This window comes from Ambystoma mexicanum, chromosome 12 (assembly GCF_040938575.1).
Source record: "Ambystoma mexicanum isolate Mex_15411 chromosome 12, UKY_AmexF1_1, whole genome shotgun sequence".
Classification (NCBI taxonomy): Eukaryota; Metazoa; Chordata; class Amphibia; order Caudata; family Ambystomatidae; genus Ambystoma; species Ambystoma mexicanum.
Window position 1 is genome coordinate 443,999,268 of NC_090936.1, and position 14,850 is coordinate 444,014,117.

Consider the following 14,850-nt stretch of genomic DNA (forward strand, 5'->3'; position numbering starts at 1 on the left):
TTCGACCACTTCAAGGGATAATGTATTCATAGCAAAAGCAGAACGCGCCACCAAACAAATACCATACTCACTGCACTCCAACACATATCACATTCATAGCAAATGCACAACCCTCACTTAAGCAAACCGTATACTTAAGCAATAAGCCAGAACAGGGGCCCAGGTACTGCCCAGGGGCCCATAGTTTGCTCGGGCCTTAACGCAGGCTCCGGGGCATTACCTGAAGCGGCAATCACCCCCCCACCCTGCAAAGGGGTTATTGCTATTAGTACCCCGGCCCGTAAGACCAGAGTATTAAAAGCAATATTTTTCTGTTGCAAAACACTCTGGCGTTACACAGCTCAACAAAAAAAATGGCTGCCAAGGAACAGAAAACAAAGCCGTTTTTCCCTTTTCATGCCCGCCGTTGAATGAACACCAATCCAACAAATATCACATGCATAGCAAATGCACACCCATCCACCAAACACTTTCTATACTCATAGCAAGTGGGCAATATCTCTTCCCCAAATAATCGTGAATTACACATACAGAAAATACAAGATTCCAATACCACAGCCCTAGCAAGCAAAGTGCCCTTCTTTTCCCAAGAAAGTGCAGAAAGTGTGCCATCTCTCAGAAAATGTCACACTCTTAGCAAATGTGCAGTCTCTCTTCATGAAATGTCACACTCATTGAAAGTGCATGACCTTTCTTATTGAAACAAATGGCACACTTGAAAATGTGATTTTAGGCGTGCATTCTTGAAGTGCACAAGGAATTGACATATTGGAAAGGTTCTTGTAATTGGATGAACTTATCAGAATGTACAGTGCAAATCAAATGCTCAGTGTTGTTTAAAATGAGATGAGTTACTTGCTAAGAGGCACAGGAAAGTGGGGTTATGTTGGATACATCAGGATGTGTGTCTCTAATTCCTGATTGATGACAAGTCTGTAACTAACGAGTTACTTTCTTCTGTAGTGAACACTGCATTTAGATCTAGTTGCTCACACTTTTGGAATTAAGTTAACGGAGGCACAGGGAAACGTGTTGATTTTCCCAGGATCATGGGGTTCGGCCAGGGAGGAAGCCTAGCTCAGAACTGGGGACCCCTATTCCATTAGCCACTGCAATACACCTTCTAAGGATGAAGATTGATGCTTCCCCATAAGATCCAGACACTGACGCAACTGCTAGACCACACCACACAAGGTCCAGAAGCAATAGATTTGCCACACCACGCGGCCCAAAGCCAATGAGCTGTGCACCAGACCACACCATCTAAAAAGAGCCCATAGTGCACAACTGAGCCACTAGGCCACACATCCCATTAGCAATGATACTGTGCCAACCCTGCTGGCATACCGTAGCCACTAGGCCGCAATGATACTGTGCCAACCCTGCTGGCATAACTTAGCCACTAGGCCACACATCCCATTAGCAATGATACTGTGCCAACCCTGCTGGCATAACTTAGCCACTAGGCCACACATCCCATTAGCAATGATACTGTGCCAACCCTGCTGGCATAACTTAGCCACTAGGCCACACATCCCATTAGCAATGATACTGTGCCAACCCTGCTGGCATAACTTAGCCACTAGGCCACACATCCCATTAGCAATGATACTGTGCCAACCCTACTGGCATAACTGAGCCACTAGGCCACACATCCCATTAGCAATGATACTGTACCAACCCTACTGGCATAACTGAGCCACTAGGCCACACATCCCATTAGCAATGATACTGTGCCAACCCTACTGGCATAACTGAGCCACTAGGCCACACATCCCATTAGCAATGATACTGTGCCAACCCTGCTGGCATACCGTAGCCACTAGGCCACACATCCCATTAGCAATGATACTGTGCCAAACCTGCTGGCATAACTTAGGCACTAGGCCACACATCCCATTAGCAATGATACTGTGCCAACCCTGCTGGCATACCTGAACCACTAGGCCACACATCCCATTAGCAATGATACTGTGCCAACCCTGCTGGCATAACTTAGCCACTAGGCCACACATCCCATTAGCAATGATACTGTGCCAACCCTGCTGGCATAACTTAGCCACTAGGCCACACATCCCATTAGCAATGATACTGTGCCAACCCTGCTGGCATAACTGAGCCACTAGGCCACACATCCCATTAGCAATGATACTGTGCCAACCCTGCTGGCATACCTGAGCCACTAGGCCACACATCCCATTAGCAATGATACTGTGCCAACCCTGCTGGCATAACTTAGCCACTAGACCACACATCCCATTAGCAATGATACTGTGCCAACCCTGCTGGCATAACTTAGCCACTAGGGCACACATCCCATTAGCAATGATACTGTGCCAACCCTGCTGGCATACCTTAGCCACTAGGCCATACATCCCATTCGCAATGATGCATTGCCACCCCGAATGGCATAACTTAGCCACTAGGCCACACATCCCATTCGCAATGATGCCGTGCCAACCCTGCTGGCATAACTTAGCCACTAGGCCACACATCCCATTAGCAATGATGCTGTGCCACCTCTGATGGCATAGCTGAGCCACTAGGCCACACATCCCATTCGCAATGATGCATTGCCACCCCGAATGGCATAACTTAGCCACTAGGCCACACATCCCATTCGCAATGATGCCGTGCCCCCTCTGACGGCATAACACAGCCACCCTTGCCACCCCTGATAGCATAACACAGCCACTAGGCCACACATCTGATTAGCAATGAACCCTTGCCACCCCTGATGGCATAACTGAGCCACTAGGCCACACATCCCATTAGCAATGATGCCTTGCCACCCCTGACGGCATAACACAGCCACCCTTGCCACCCCTGATGGCATAACACAGCCACTAGGCCACACATCCCATTAGCAATTAACCCTTGCCACCCCTGATGGCATAACTGAGCCACTAGGCCACACATCCCATTAGCAATGATGCCTTGCCACCCCTGACGGCATAACCCAGCCACCCTTGCCACCCCTGATGGCATAACACAGCCACTAGGCCACACATCCCATTAGCAATGATGCCTTGCCACCCCTGACGGCATAGCTGAGCCACTAGGCCACACATCCCATTAGCAATAATGCCGTGCCACCTCTGATGGCATAGCTGAGCCACTAGGCCACACATCCCATTAGCAATGATGCTGTGCCACCTCTGATGGCATAGCTGAGCCACTAGGCCACACATCCCATTAGCAATGATGCCGTGCCACCTCTGATGGCCTAGCCGAGCCACTAGGCCACACTCCCATTAGCAATGATGCCGTGCCACCTCTGATGGCATAGCTGAGCCACTAGGCCAGGCCACACATCCCATTAGCAATGATGCGTTGCCACCCCTAGTGTCACACATGCCCTGGTACCCTCTCCTTAAGTGCTGGGGGATGACTAATACTGGATATGGGACATCTCGTGGTTGGCCAACTCACCGTGGCCATTTCACTGTATCTTTGTGGCATTTTGGGAGGGGGTGGGAAAGCTCAAGTGCCCACCTCTATGCTCCCGCCATTCCCTGAATCCACAACTACAGCAAAATGTTCTAAAAAAAAATATACCCTAACCCTGCATCCCCCCTCCACCCCCCCCCCCCCCCCCACCTCAATTCCCATATAAATGCTGCGAAAAAATCAAGGGAAATGGTCGCGGCGAGTTGGGCCTCTATCCTGCTATCATCAGGGATAGGACAACCCTCCAGAGCAGAGGAAGAGCCAGCGGGAGTCCCCGCTCAGCCTCTGACAACATGTGCCCCCCTCTAGGGGCAAGCTCGTCCCACTGCAGCGGCGCCTTTGACGTGTAATTGCGTGCAGCCTTTGTGAAGAGCTCGCCCGCCACTGGTATGGACTGGGCGTGCTGAGGGGGAGATGGTGTGCGACTCCAGTGGACCGTGGCCTGACTGCGTATTACACATTCAAGCAGTACATTGGATAAAGGCGACAATGGCATTTGTCGAGGAGAAGAGACGAGCTTAGCATCAGCCTCGGTGGGCCGCTTCGGGACGGGCCGGCAGGTCGCCTGTATTCCGATTATGGCGGCTGAATGTGTGAGGGGCCGACAGAGAAGGGGTGCGTGCGAGGTCCGCTAATGTGAGGTGTATGTATCCCGGCGCAGCCGTGGGCTCTGCGCGGGTAGGAAAATAATTACCATCACTGCATCCATACATTGCCCACTGGTGACTTGATAATGCTGGGAATTAAATGTTATTTATGTAGCGCTCTTCATGGAACATTTGCATACAATTATCACTCAACTAAAGTCGGTACTCATTTATCGACCTCTGGAAGGATGAAAGGCTGAGTTGGCCTTGCCTGGATCCGAACCTGCAACATGGAGATCACATACAGATCTCAGCAGCGAGCGCGCAACCCGCTGAGCTAACATTCCAGCATCACATAACATGACGTGCGATAATAACCATAAAGCATAGTGTAGTAAAACTCGAAGTGACATAGAATAAGAATAAAACACTGCATACCATAGCAGAGCAAAAAATAATCCTAGCATAGAATGCCGAAGCCAATTGAACTAGCACAGCATAACAAGGCCGGCCAACCTAGCTCAACTCAGGTCCCAAAAATAAGCTTACAATAGAGGCTAGCATCAGGGCTTTAAGTGGGGTAAAGAATCAAAGGCGCGGTCTCATTTTGGGGCATGGCTTGCGGGATGGGCGTGACCTAAACACGTAAGTACACAAGCATTTATATATTTGTATGCGCACCTTACTATGGTTTGTGTAGAATGCAAGCCATATTTTATAAACATAGAAATATGTCACATATTTCTATGTTTATAAAAGATGGCTTGAAAAGTACACAAACCATAGCAAGGTACATACACAAATATATAACATTTATATATTTCTGTGCATATCTCGAGGTTTGCATACTTTTCAAGCCATCTTTTTTAAACATAGAAATATGTCTGTGTTTATAAAAGATGGCTTGAAAAGTACACAATTCAATCCATCTTTTATAAAGCTTTGACGACGGACAAAGTCTGAGGCGTCTTTGTCCGTCGGCAAAGCTTTATAAAAGATGGCTTGAATTATGTACTTTTTAAGCCATCTTTTATAAACCTCGTAATATGCCATGGTATCCCCAGGTTCGCCAAGGGTGAAAGACGCCTCGGTGACCTGTGAAGGTGGAAACAAAAGGACAGTTACTTCTTCCTGTGACCCCTCGCACAAAGGTCCACAGAAGGAAGTTACACTGATTGACAGAAGTGCCAGCCAGCCACAGCTGTGGCTGGCTGGCACTTCTGTCAGCTTGCCTAACTCAAAAATAACAGGCGCACCTCCTGTCGTGGCAGCGCCGCGGCTGCAGGCGCGCCAGGATAATATATCCTGCCAATGTTGTAGTGGGTTCCATTTTTTGGAGACTGCCGGGGGCAAGCCCCGGCTGGGCCCAGCCCACTTAAAACACTGACTAGCATCATAGCCTAACTGGACATAGTGGGTAGGAGAGAACGTGGGCAGGATATGGGTACACCGAGGCCAGAACCCACAGGGTTGCACGTGTTAAGGAGCAGGTGAGCGTGATGATAGTAAATCCGGTGTGGGCGATGCAATAATTGCGGCCGCGCATTTTCTGGCGGCGCAGAGGCTCACCTTTTGCGGTGCGTCTGTGGTAGAGCACTCTCACCCGCGCAGTCTGTCTCACGGCACTTATTGATGCTGCTTAGGGAGCGTGCTGCCCTGCAGGGCAGAGGCAAGTGCCCAACAGCAATGCAGATCAATGAAGCTAATACAAGCAGTCAAAATGAATAAATACAGCAATTAAAAACGTACTAAAAAACAAGAAACAACAATTAAGAGAAAAATCAATCCATGCGAGAGGAGGCCGAGAAGAGCCGTGTGTCTGCCGTGCTCGCCTGCCTTGATAGCATGCCCATTGTCTCCTTAAGCAGGCACCCCTGCTTCTCCCTAGATAGGTCAGGGTGCATCGCTAGCGTTGCAGTGCACCCCTACACCTCCCCAGATATGATAGCGTGCCCTTAGAGCTTTGCAGTGCACCCCTACACCTCCCTAGATAAGATAGCGTGCCTTTCGAGCCTTGCAGTGCACCCCTAAATCTCCGTAGATAAGATAGCGTGCCTTTCGAGCCTTGCAGTGCACCCCTAAATCTCCATAGATAAGATAGCGTGCCTTTCGAGCTTTGCAGTGCACCCCTAAATCTCCATAGAAAATATAGCGTGGCTTTCGAGCTTTGCAGTGCACCCCTAAATCTCCGTAGATAAGATAGCGTGCCTTTCGAGCCTTGCAGTGCACCCCTAAATCTCCGTAGAAAAGATAGCGTGCCTTTCGAGCCTTGCAGTGCACCCCTAAATCTCCGTAGATAAGATAGCGTGCCTTTCGAGCTTTGCAGTGCACCCCTAAATCTCCATAGATAAGATAGCGTGCCTTTCGAGCTTTGCAGTGCACCCCTAAATCTCCATAGATAAGATTGGTGCCTTTCAAGCCTTGCAGTGCAACCCTAAATCTCCATAGATAAGATTGGTGCCTTTCAAGCCTTGCAGTGCAACCCTAAATCTCCGTAGAAAAGATAGCGTGGCTTTTGAGCCTTGCAATGCACCCCTAAATCTCCGTAGATAAGATAGTGTGCCTTTTGAGCCTTGCAGTGCACCCCTAAATCTCCGTAGATAAGATAGCGTGCCTTTCGAACTTTGCAGTGCACCCCTAAATCTCCATAGATAAGAGTGGTGCCTTTCAAGCCTTCAAGTGCACCCCAAAATCTCTGTAGAAAAGATAGCGTGCCTTTCAAGCCTTGCAGTGCACCCCTAAATCTCCGTAGATAAGATAGTGTGCCTTTCGAGCCTTGCAGTGCACCCCTAAATCTCTGTAGAAAAGATAGTGTGGCTTTTGAGCTTTGCAGTGCACCCATAAATCTCTATAGATAAGATAGTGTGCCTTTCGAGCCTTGCAGTGCACCCCTAAATCTCCGTAGAAAAGATAGCGTGCCTTTCAAGCCTTGCAGTGCACCCCTAAATCTCCGTAGATAAGATAGTGTGCCTTTCGAGCCTTGCAGTGCACCCCTAAATCTCCGTAGATAAGATAGAGTGCCTTTCGAGCGTTGCAGTGCAACCCTAAATCTCCATGGATAAGATTGGTGCCCTTTCTTTGCAGTGTACCCCTAAATCTCCATAGATAAGATAGCATGGCTTTCGAGCTTTGCAGTGCACCCCTAAATCTCCATAGATAAGATTGGTGTCGTTTCTTTGCAGTGCTCCCCTACACCTCCCTAGATAAGATACTGTACCTTTCGAGCTTTGCAGTGCACCCCTAAATCTCCATAGAAAAGGTAGCGTGGCTTTTGAGCTTTGCAGTGCACCCCTAAATCTCCATAGATAAGATTGGTGCCCTTTCTTTGCAGTGCACCGCTACACCTCCCTAGATAAGAGAGGGACCCCTTTATCCCTGCAAAGCAAAACATACATGTCCCCTGAAAACGTGAGACACTGCGAATGTCTGTGCAGGGTGCCCCCCTACATCTGCTAAAATAGCGTAGGACCCCCTATTTCTCTGTACCCCTGTCCCTCATTGACTCGTCCCCCCCCCTCTACCTCTCTTTAGCTATGTCTCTTCCCCCCTCTGTTGACATGGGCTATTTCAATTACTAACCTTCTAAATTCTCCTTTATATCTATCCTCTCACCCTGATTACTCCCTCCACCGCTCCCCCTCTCTGTCACCTTAGGATTTAGCACCCGTGCTTTCCCCGCCCCCAGAGTCGCTTCTTGAGGGAAAGAGGTCCTCGTTGTCTCCTCTTGAGGGAGATGCGTTGGCATCGCGGTCTTGCGTTCCTCCAGCTTCTCAAGCATCCAAGCAGACCTCGTGACGAGTGCATGCATGCATGAATGAATGAGTGGGCGAATTCATGAATTCATGGAGGGCAGCTCTCTGTACCCAGTCTCCTCGGGAGCTTCTTCATTGAAGCCCTACGCATAAAGAGAAAAGTAGTTCTCTGAGTTCATCAGGGAGAGAAGGCCGTCGTCTTCATTCTTCTGAGCTGCACACTACAACGCTGGGATGTCAAGTAGGCTTTGGTTGGAGGAGAGGAGTGGGTGTCTTGGTGAATAATCTTGTTTGATTGCAGCGGGGGTTTTCTTGTTTGCATTTGTGGGCAGTAGTCTGGCTTCAGAATGACAGTCTTCCGCTGGGAGCTTAGAATGTTCACCATTAAGAAAGCGTTCTTTACTCGTTCCACAGACTATACCAGGGGTAAACGGCCCGGCAGCCCAAGTTAGAGGCCGGAGCAAAGCAAGGGCGTTTAACGAGGGCACTGGGACGTTTACCCCGGGCATAGCCCATGGAACGTGTTACTAACGCTATTAGCACCCCAGGTTACCAAAGTGGTAACCGTAGTGTTAAAAAAAAGGATGTTTTTCATTCAGAGAACGGGACAGCGTGCACGTCCCATTCTTGGAATGAAAAACCTGTTCAAAGATGGCCACCATGGTTGTGGAAGGCTATTTCCATGGCGGCTGGAAAAGTAAAATGAAGGGAAGCTGTTGTGGCGGGCACCGCAGCCGCAGCACTCAAGAAAGTTGGGCTGGGGAAGGGGGTTGAAAAGATAAAAACGAAAGGGAAAGGAGGGTGGGGACAAGGTGGTGGTCCGGGGTGGGGGAGGCAGCCGGTATGTTCTGTGGAACACAGGCTGAGATCAGAGGTTTCAGCCCCCAATCCGCGGAATCTGATTGGCTGCTTCCCCACCCCAGGTGCTAATTTTAAAGAGAATATAGTATACCTCTCTGTAATGCTCTTTCTGGTGTATTAGTCCTCCGTCCCACAGATTCCTCCTCTTAGTTATAATTTTTCCAGCACCAATTGTCTTTAGAAACTTTTGTTCAGCCATGAGGCGGTGCAGCACCTCTTCCGGTCAACTTTGCTCAGTGCTGTTGGGTGCCCATGACGCAGGACAGCATATATATGGATTCAGCGGAGCCTCCTGAATTCTATTTTGCCTTTATCGCTAGCACTCAGCATCGAAGGGACTGCAGAACATCAAGAGGGGAACAAGCTAGTTAAAATATGAACAATCGCATTGCGTTTCAGACGTGTTCCTTTATAGCTCCACAAGTGATCCGCAACATTTGGCTCGCAGCACGTTTTGAACTACAACTTCCATCAGCTCTAGTCAGGCTAGGGAATTGGGAGGGATCATGGGAGTCAGTATCCAAAACATCTGGAGAGCCATAGGTTGCGGAGCTTTGCATTGTATATCACCGTGGCAAAACGAAGCTATGCCCGGCAATTCTACTCCATGCTTTCCCACCCTTGAACTCCAAACACGGAGTATCATTGACTCCCCTGACGGGATTCAAACCTCTGCTCTGCAGATCCCAAAGCAGGCTGCCAGTGCACAGAGCCATCGCAGCGCATTGGATGCTGATCTCTCTGCCATTACTATAAAGCCAGCGTCCATATTAATGGGCTATAGCAAGGCCCACTTTATCTCAATCCAACTCATGTGTCAACTATGGCACACACATGCCATTATTCCTGCATGTCCAGGTATGCACGCCCAGAAGAGGTGTCCATTCAGAGCAAGTGGAGAGGTGAGGGTGCAGGTGTATAAGAGAGTCCCCTTTGATCAAGGGTGGACTGGGAACCAAAAGAGGCCCTGGAAATTATTTTTAAAGTGGTCCCATATTATACATTTTAAGCAAGCCCAACCGTTTTCCTATGATACAATTTGAAAATTAAATACAAAAGAGGCCCAGGGTGCAGAGGCCCACCGGGAAATCTCCAGAGTACCCTATAGGCCAGTTCAGCCCTGCCTTTGATAACAGACGAATACTTGTAGAGTAAGGGCTATGACGAGGAAGACCTGGACTCGGAATAACGAAGATTACCTGTAAGTAATTTAACCATTTTCCTCGTGGCTCGCAGAATCTTAGAAGGACGCAGTGTTCTGGGCATGTCAGCTGTTCCAGCATCGTTCTCGTCCCGATCAGAGTCACAACAGTACTCTTTACGATGAATTGGACACTTGCTGTGAACCCTTAACCTAAAGCGTGCTATAAATACAGAGAGTGTAAAAATCTATGATCACAGAGAAGGGACACTGGATCCCTGACTTGTTAAAGTATTCTAGGCACCCTGCATAGATGGTGGTCATTGGTCATTAAAAGGATCACACATACATCTATTTATTATGCAAAGTATACGCGTGCTTTGATCTGCAATTGCTTTCTGGGCATTTAAGATGGAAAGCCCACCTGGATGGGAGCTGTAGAGGTGGGCGGAACCATTAAGAGGGCAATCGATGCAGTGCACAAAATGCAAAGATGCAAGACCTCCTTCATGATTGGCACCCAGAGGGCATCATCACACCAGCTGTGTGCAAGGCTAACACCGCAGTACTGTATTGAGGGGGCCTCTGTTAGCACCCACTACAGTACAGCCTAAGGGGTATTTACCTCTGGCAGGATTCCAAATAATACTATCAGTAACAGCTACTGCCAAAATGCAAGATGGAATAGCGTCTTGGTATGGATCCAATGTTTACCGGCATTCGACATGGGGAGGTAAACACGGTGAAGAGTCTCCTGATGTTTTTAGATGTGTTTTGCCTGGAGAGAACGGAGAAGCTTTTCTATTCGGGCACGGAGAGAACGGAGAAGCTTTTCTATTCGGGCACGGAGAGAACGGAGAAGATTCTCTATTCGGGCGCGGAGAGAACGGAGAAGCTTTTCTATTCGGGCGCAGAGAGAACAGAGAAGCTTTTCTATTCGGGCGCGTAGAGAACTGAGAAGCTTTTCTATTCTGGCGCGGAGAGAACGGAGAAGCTTTTCTATTCGGGCGCGGAGAGAACGGTAAAGCTTTTCTATTCGGGCGCGGAGAGAACAGAGATGCTTTTCTATTCGGGGCAGAGAGAGCAGAGAAGCTTTTCTATTCGGGCGCGGAGAGAACGGAGAAGCTTTTCTATTCGGGCGCGGCCTACATGTTTCGGATAACTTTAATGCGAAAATCTGCATTTTGTTTGCGCACTTTTGGTTGACCTGAATTCAACCCTTTTTTCATATGGTGGTCACCCCCCATTTCCCCTCATCTTTCACCATGCCACCACCCTCCCAACACCCACCCCTCACCTCCCCTACACCTACTTACACATAGATGTATATGTGTATATCTAATAGATCGATTTGACCAAAAGTGCACAAACAAAATGCAAAATTTCAAATCGAAGTCTTTTGAAACCTTTTGGGGCTATTTGACCTAAAGCATTTGATCTAATCACATTTGATCAAATTTATTTGACCTTTTTTTGGTCTCAAATTCGAGGGGAGACCCCCCCGCAACTCCCCTCCCCACTCCCCCTCTACTTAATCTATACCCTTACCTTTACCTTTTATTAAATTTGACCGAAAAAAGGTCACAAATATTCGATCAAATGTTTTAGGTCAAATATTTTTAGGCCAATTATGCTAAAACCTTTTAAAACATGTATTAATGGGGAGCATTGAACGGTTAGTTTTGTTAGGAGTCAGATTTGTCTGATTTGTGTATTAAAAAAACATTGGACAGTAGCATTGAGATCCACTACCCTGCACGATATAGTTTTAAAAATAGTGTTTAAAATGTATGTGGATTAACTGGGAAACCGCTAGCGGTTTTTACGTGAATCCTCATCCATTTACGCCGTACTAGCTGTATTTCCTAATGCATGTACACCCTCTTTACGCCTTATCTGAACCTCAAGGTAAATGCGGAGAAATCAGCTGCCATGGTCTGCCAGATGGGCAATGACCGAAATCAAATGGTCCCCAATGCATAGCAATGACTCCTTGATTCCTATGGCCAAGGAGTTTCACTATTTAGGAACCCGGTTTGCGTCTACATTTTCAGGAGCCCTGCATATCACTACACAAGCACACAGTTAAACATGCCTTGGGCAGAATGTCTAGGTTCATGAGTCCGTCTAAAGCAAAACCGATTGACCTGATCAAGAACATATATGTTAGTAAGGTCAGTGCAATAGATGAACGCAGCTTGCCAAAATGGGCCCATGTCAAGGCTTCAGACCTTCAAGCTGCAGAAAATGACTTCTTCCAAAAAGACTTAGGTCTTGAATGAACACACATGCGAAAAACAAACTCATAAGGTAATCAGAATGTCGTGAGAACAATGTCGTGTGCCAAGCACAGGAGACCCTTGATCTAAGTCTCCAATTCACTAAATCAGTGACTACTCTGTGTTCATTTAATTTGTTCTCACGACATTCCGATTACCTTATGAGTTTGTTTTTCGCATGTGTGTTCATTCAATTTGTTCTCGTGATGCTCTGATCACCTTATGATTTTGTCTTCTTATGTGGAAGTGCATTTATTATGCCCTGAAATGAACATATTGTTGTTTCGTACATTGCACAACTTTGCACTGCATAGATTATTTTCATTAAAAAAGTCCAACATTTAGCATATCGGCTAAATAATAAAAAGCTGTATATCTACATTTTGAATATCTATGTGTTTTCACAAGTTTTCACAAGTAGCTTGCTTTTGGGATAAAATGATGAATGTACCATCTAGATGTGTTTTCGCAAGGGTTCAAACAATGCTTGCATGTAAATTACTTTGCAAATATTTAAACTTTATAGGGTAAGACTACCCCCCCTGCCCCCGTTACAGTGGAGTCATAAGAGAGCTACACACACCCAACTGATGATGAAGGTGTTATCATCCAGAAGGCTGAACCATGTACACACTCAACTCACAGCCATTATTTTAAAGAGCCTTTGATTATGGGGGAAAATATAGCCACTCCTTTCAAGAATAGGATTGGGGTACAGCAGCGGGAGAGCAGGGAATCTTGTAACCAGAAGCGTGCAATATTCTCAGCAGTGTTTACACAGCAAGTCTTGACCTGGGCTAATAGGTTACCTATAAGGAGGGCCAGGTTGAATTGTCTCCCCCTGAGGACAAAGGCACGGCTCTGGTCAGGATGTCCGGCTGACACTTCTATGTCCAGCCGCCGCAGAAGATTCATCTCACCTTTTACTATTCATTGATGAAGAGGCGTAGCCTGTACACTGGCTTTGTCCAGTGCCACCCAGCTCTATTCGGCCTGCGGTGGGCAGATTCCCCGAAGGTGGGCTGGGCTCCCTGATGTATTTCGGGCAAGCATGGGGTAGGCGAAGTCACCTGTTAGCACTCCAGGTAGTATTTGCACTTGTAGGCTGGTATTGTTTGTATCTGGTGATTTTTTCTGCTTTCCAGAAACTCTGCTTTTAAGATGTGTCGGTCGGATTTTATTTTGCTCGCATCCATGTATATTGGCATTATATACGTTTATGTATTGTGTTACATTGTAAAATGTTTTATGGATTATGCTTATCCGAATGAATGAATTGAATAATGCCCGGGGATTCACTGAGAAACTGGGGCTATTTCAATGAATCCTCATCCGCTTGCAACGTGCCGGCTCTATTTTACGTATGGAGGCAGATTTCCTGGATTACCGCTGGTGGTAGCGGTAATTCTGGCCAGCAGGAATCCCATAAAGAAATTCATCCATCCAGCCTGCATCGAGACCTACAGTATTAGGTTTTATCAGAGGTTTGTACTAACTATATACTTGCAGCCTCTTTGGTAGTCCTTCCAGCCTTCTCCTGCTACCTCAGGAGGACTCCCTGTGCACATGTGCAGGAGTCTATGTGTTCACTGCGCCGTCCGTAACTGCACCAACGAAAGTGTCGATGCAAATTACCACACGGAGCAGTGATCAGATAGAAACATTTTGCTCGCAGTCCTCCAACCCCCACTGCCCCAACCCACTTACCTTTACCGCAGCGCACGTATGTATGCGCCGCTGACTCCCTTGTACCCCTGCATCATCAGTTCCTCACTCTTACGTGGGGCGGTGCTGATGCCGCAGGGTCCTTCCGCCCCCCCACTGTTATGGTAAATGGGGGACACCCCTGACACCCGTTATTGCGACCAAGAAAAGCGGGGGACACCCCCACAACCTACCTCTGCTCTGCTTGGGTGCAGTAATGGAGGTTGGGATTTTTGAAGTGCGCAAAGGCACAGGTTTCCTACCAGGCGACATTGTCGAGTCGCAGTAATGGTACGAGTCACACGTACAGTAGTCTCATACGATAAAGGCGTACTGAGATCCCTCGGCTAGGTCAGTGGTATTGTGTTTACTATGGTATGCCATGTTGAGCTATGTTACTGCACACCAACAATTTGAAACAGAGGTATTGGTTTGACAAATGTGCCTGTGCTGTGCCCGTGCCAGTTCGCTGTCTAATTTTCAGCGTTCCCTTGTGTTTGCAGATGCAGGATGCGATGGGCTACGAGCTCCCCTGGGTCTACTTCGTCAGCTTGGTCATCTTTGGCTCCTTCTTCGTCTTGAATCTGGTTCTTGGTGTCTTGAGTGGGTAAGTCACTGCGTCAGTCTTCCCTTACTGGCATTTGAAAAGACGGACCAATGCCTGCCATTCTCATAATTCCCCAGCTGCAAGCATCCCCCAATCACAACCAAGGACACAGGCTCAGCCCTCAGAATGCTCCCCAGGGATGAGCATGCCATTGTTTAACCGCAGCCAGGGGGATGGCTAAGGAGCACCAGGCTCGTCTTGGGAAGTGGAGGTCAAGCGGTTAGAAGCTGGAGAAGTCTTCTATGCGGTGCTATATCAATCACTAATAATAAAACGCAAAGGCACCTGGCCCCTACTAGCTGCCTAGCTCTGAAGCAGTCGCCTACATGATAGGATAGTGTTTTCAGATACACCCGCCACGGCTTTTAAAGTTTCCCATCCAGTATATATAATTATCAGGCTGCTCAAGTGTCCTCCTCATTATGGCGACTGCCTACACAGTCAGTATTCCTTACACACGACTGTTGTC

At 47.8% G+C, this 14,850-nt stretch overlaps 1 protein-coding gene across 8 annotated transcripts in view; it reads left to right on the top strand.

Annotated features, from left to right (window-relative positions):
* CACNA1C (calcium voltage-gated channel subunit alpha1 C) overlaps window positions 1–14,850 on the top strand; it is a 2,322,072-nt gene that overhangs the window by 890,430 nt on the left and 1,416,792 nt on the right. For all 8 annotated transcript variants that reach the window (XM_069628642.1, XM_069628646.1, XM_069628641.1 and 5 more), the window contains exon 8: window positions 14,278–14,381. In XM_069628642.1, coding sequence (XP_069484743.1) covers window positions 14,278–14,381 — 104 coding nt within the window. The remainder of the gene's footprint in view (window positions 1–14,277; window positions 14,382–14,850) is intronic.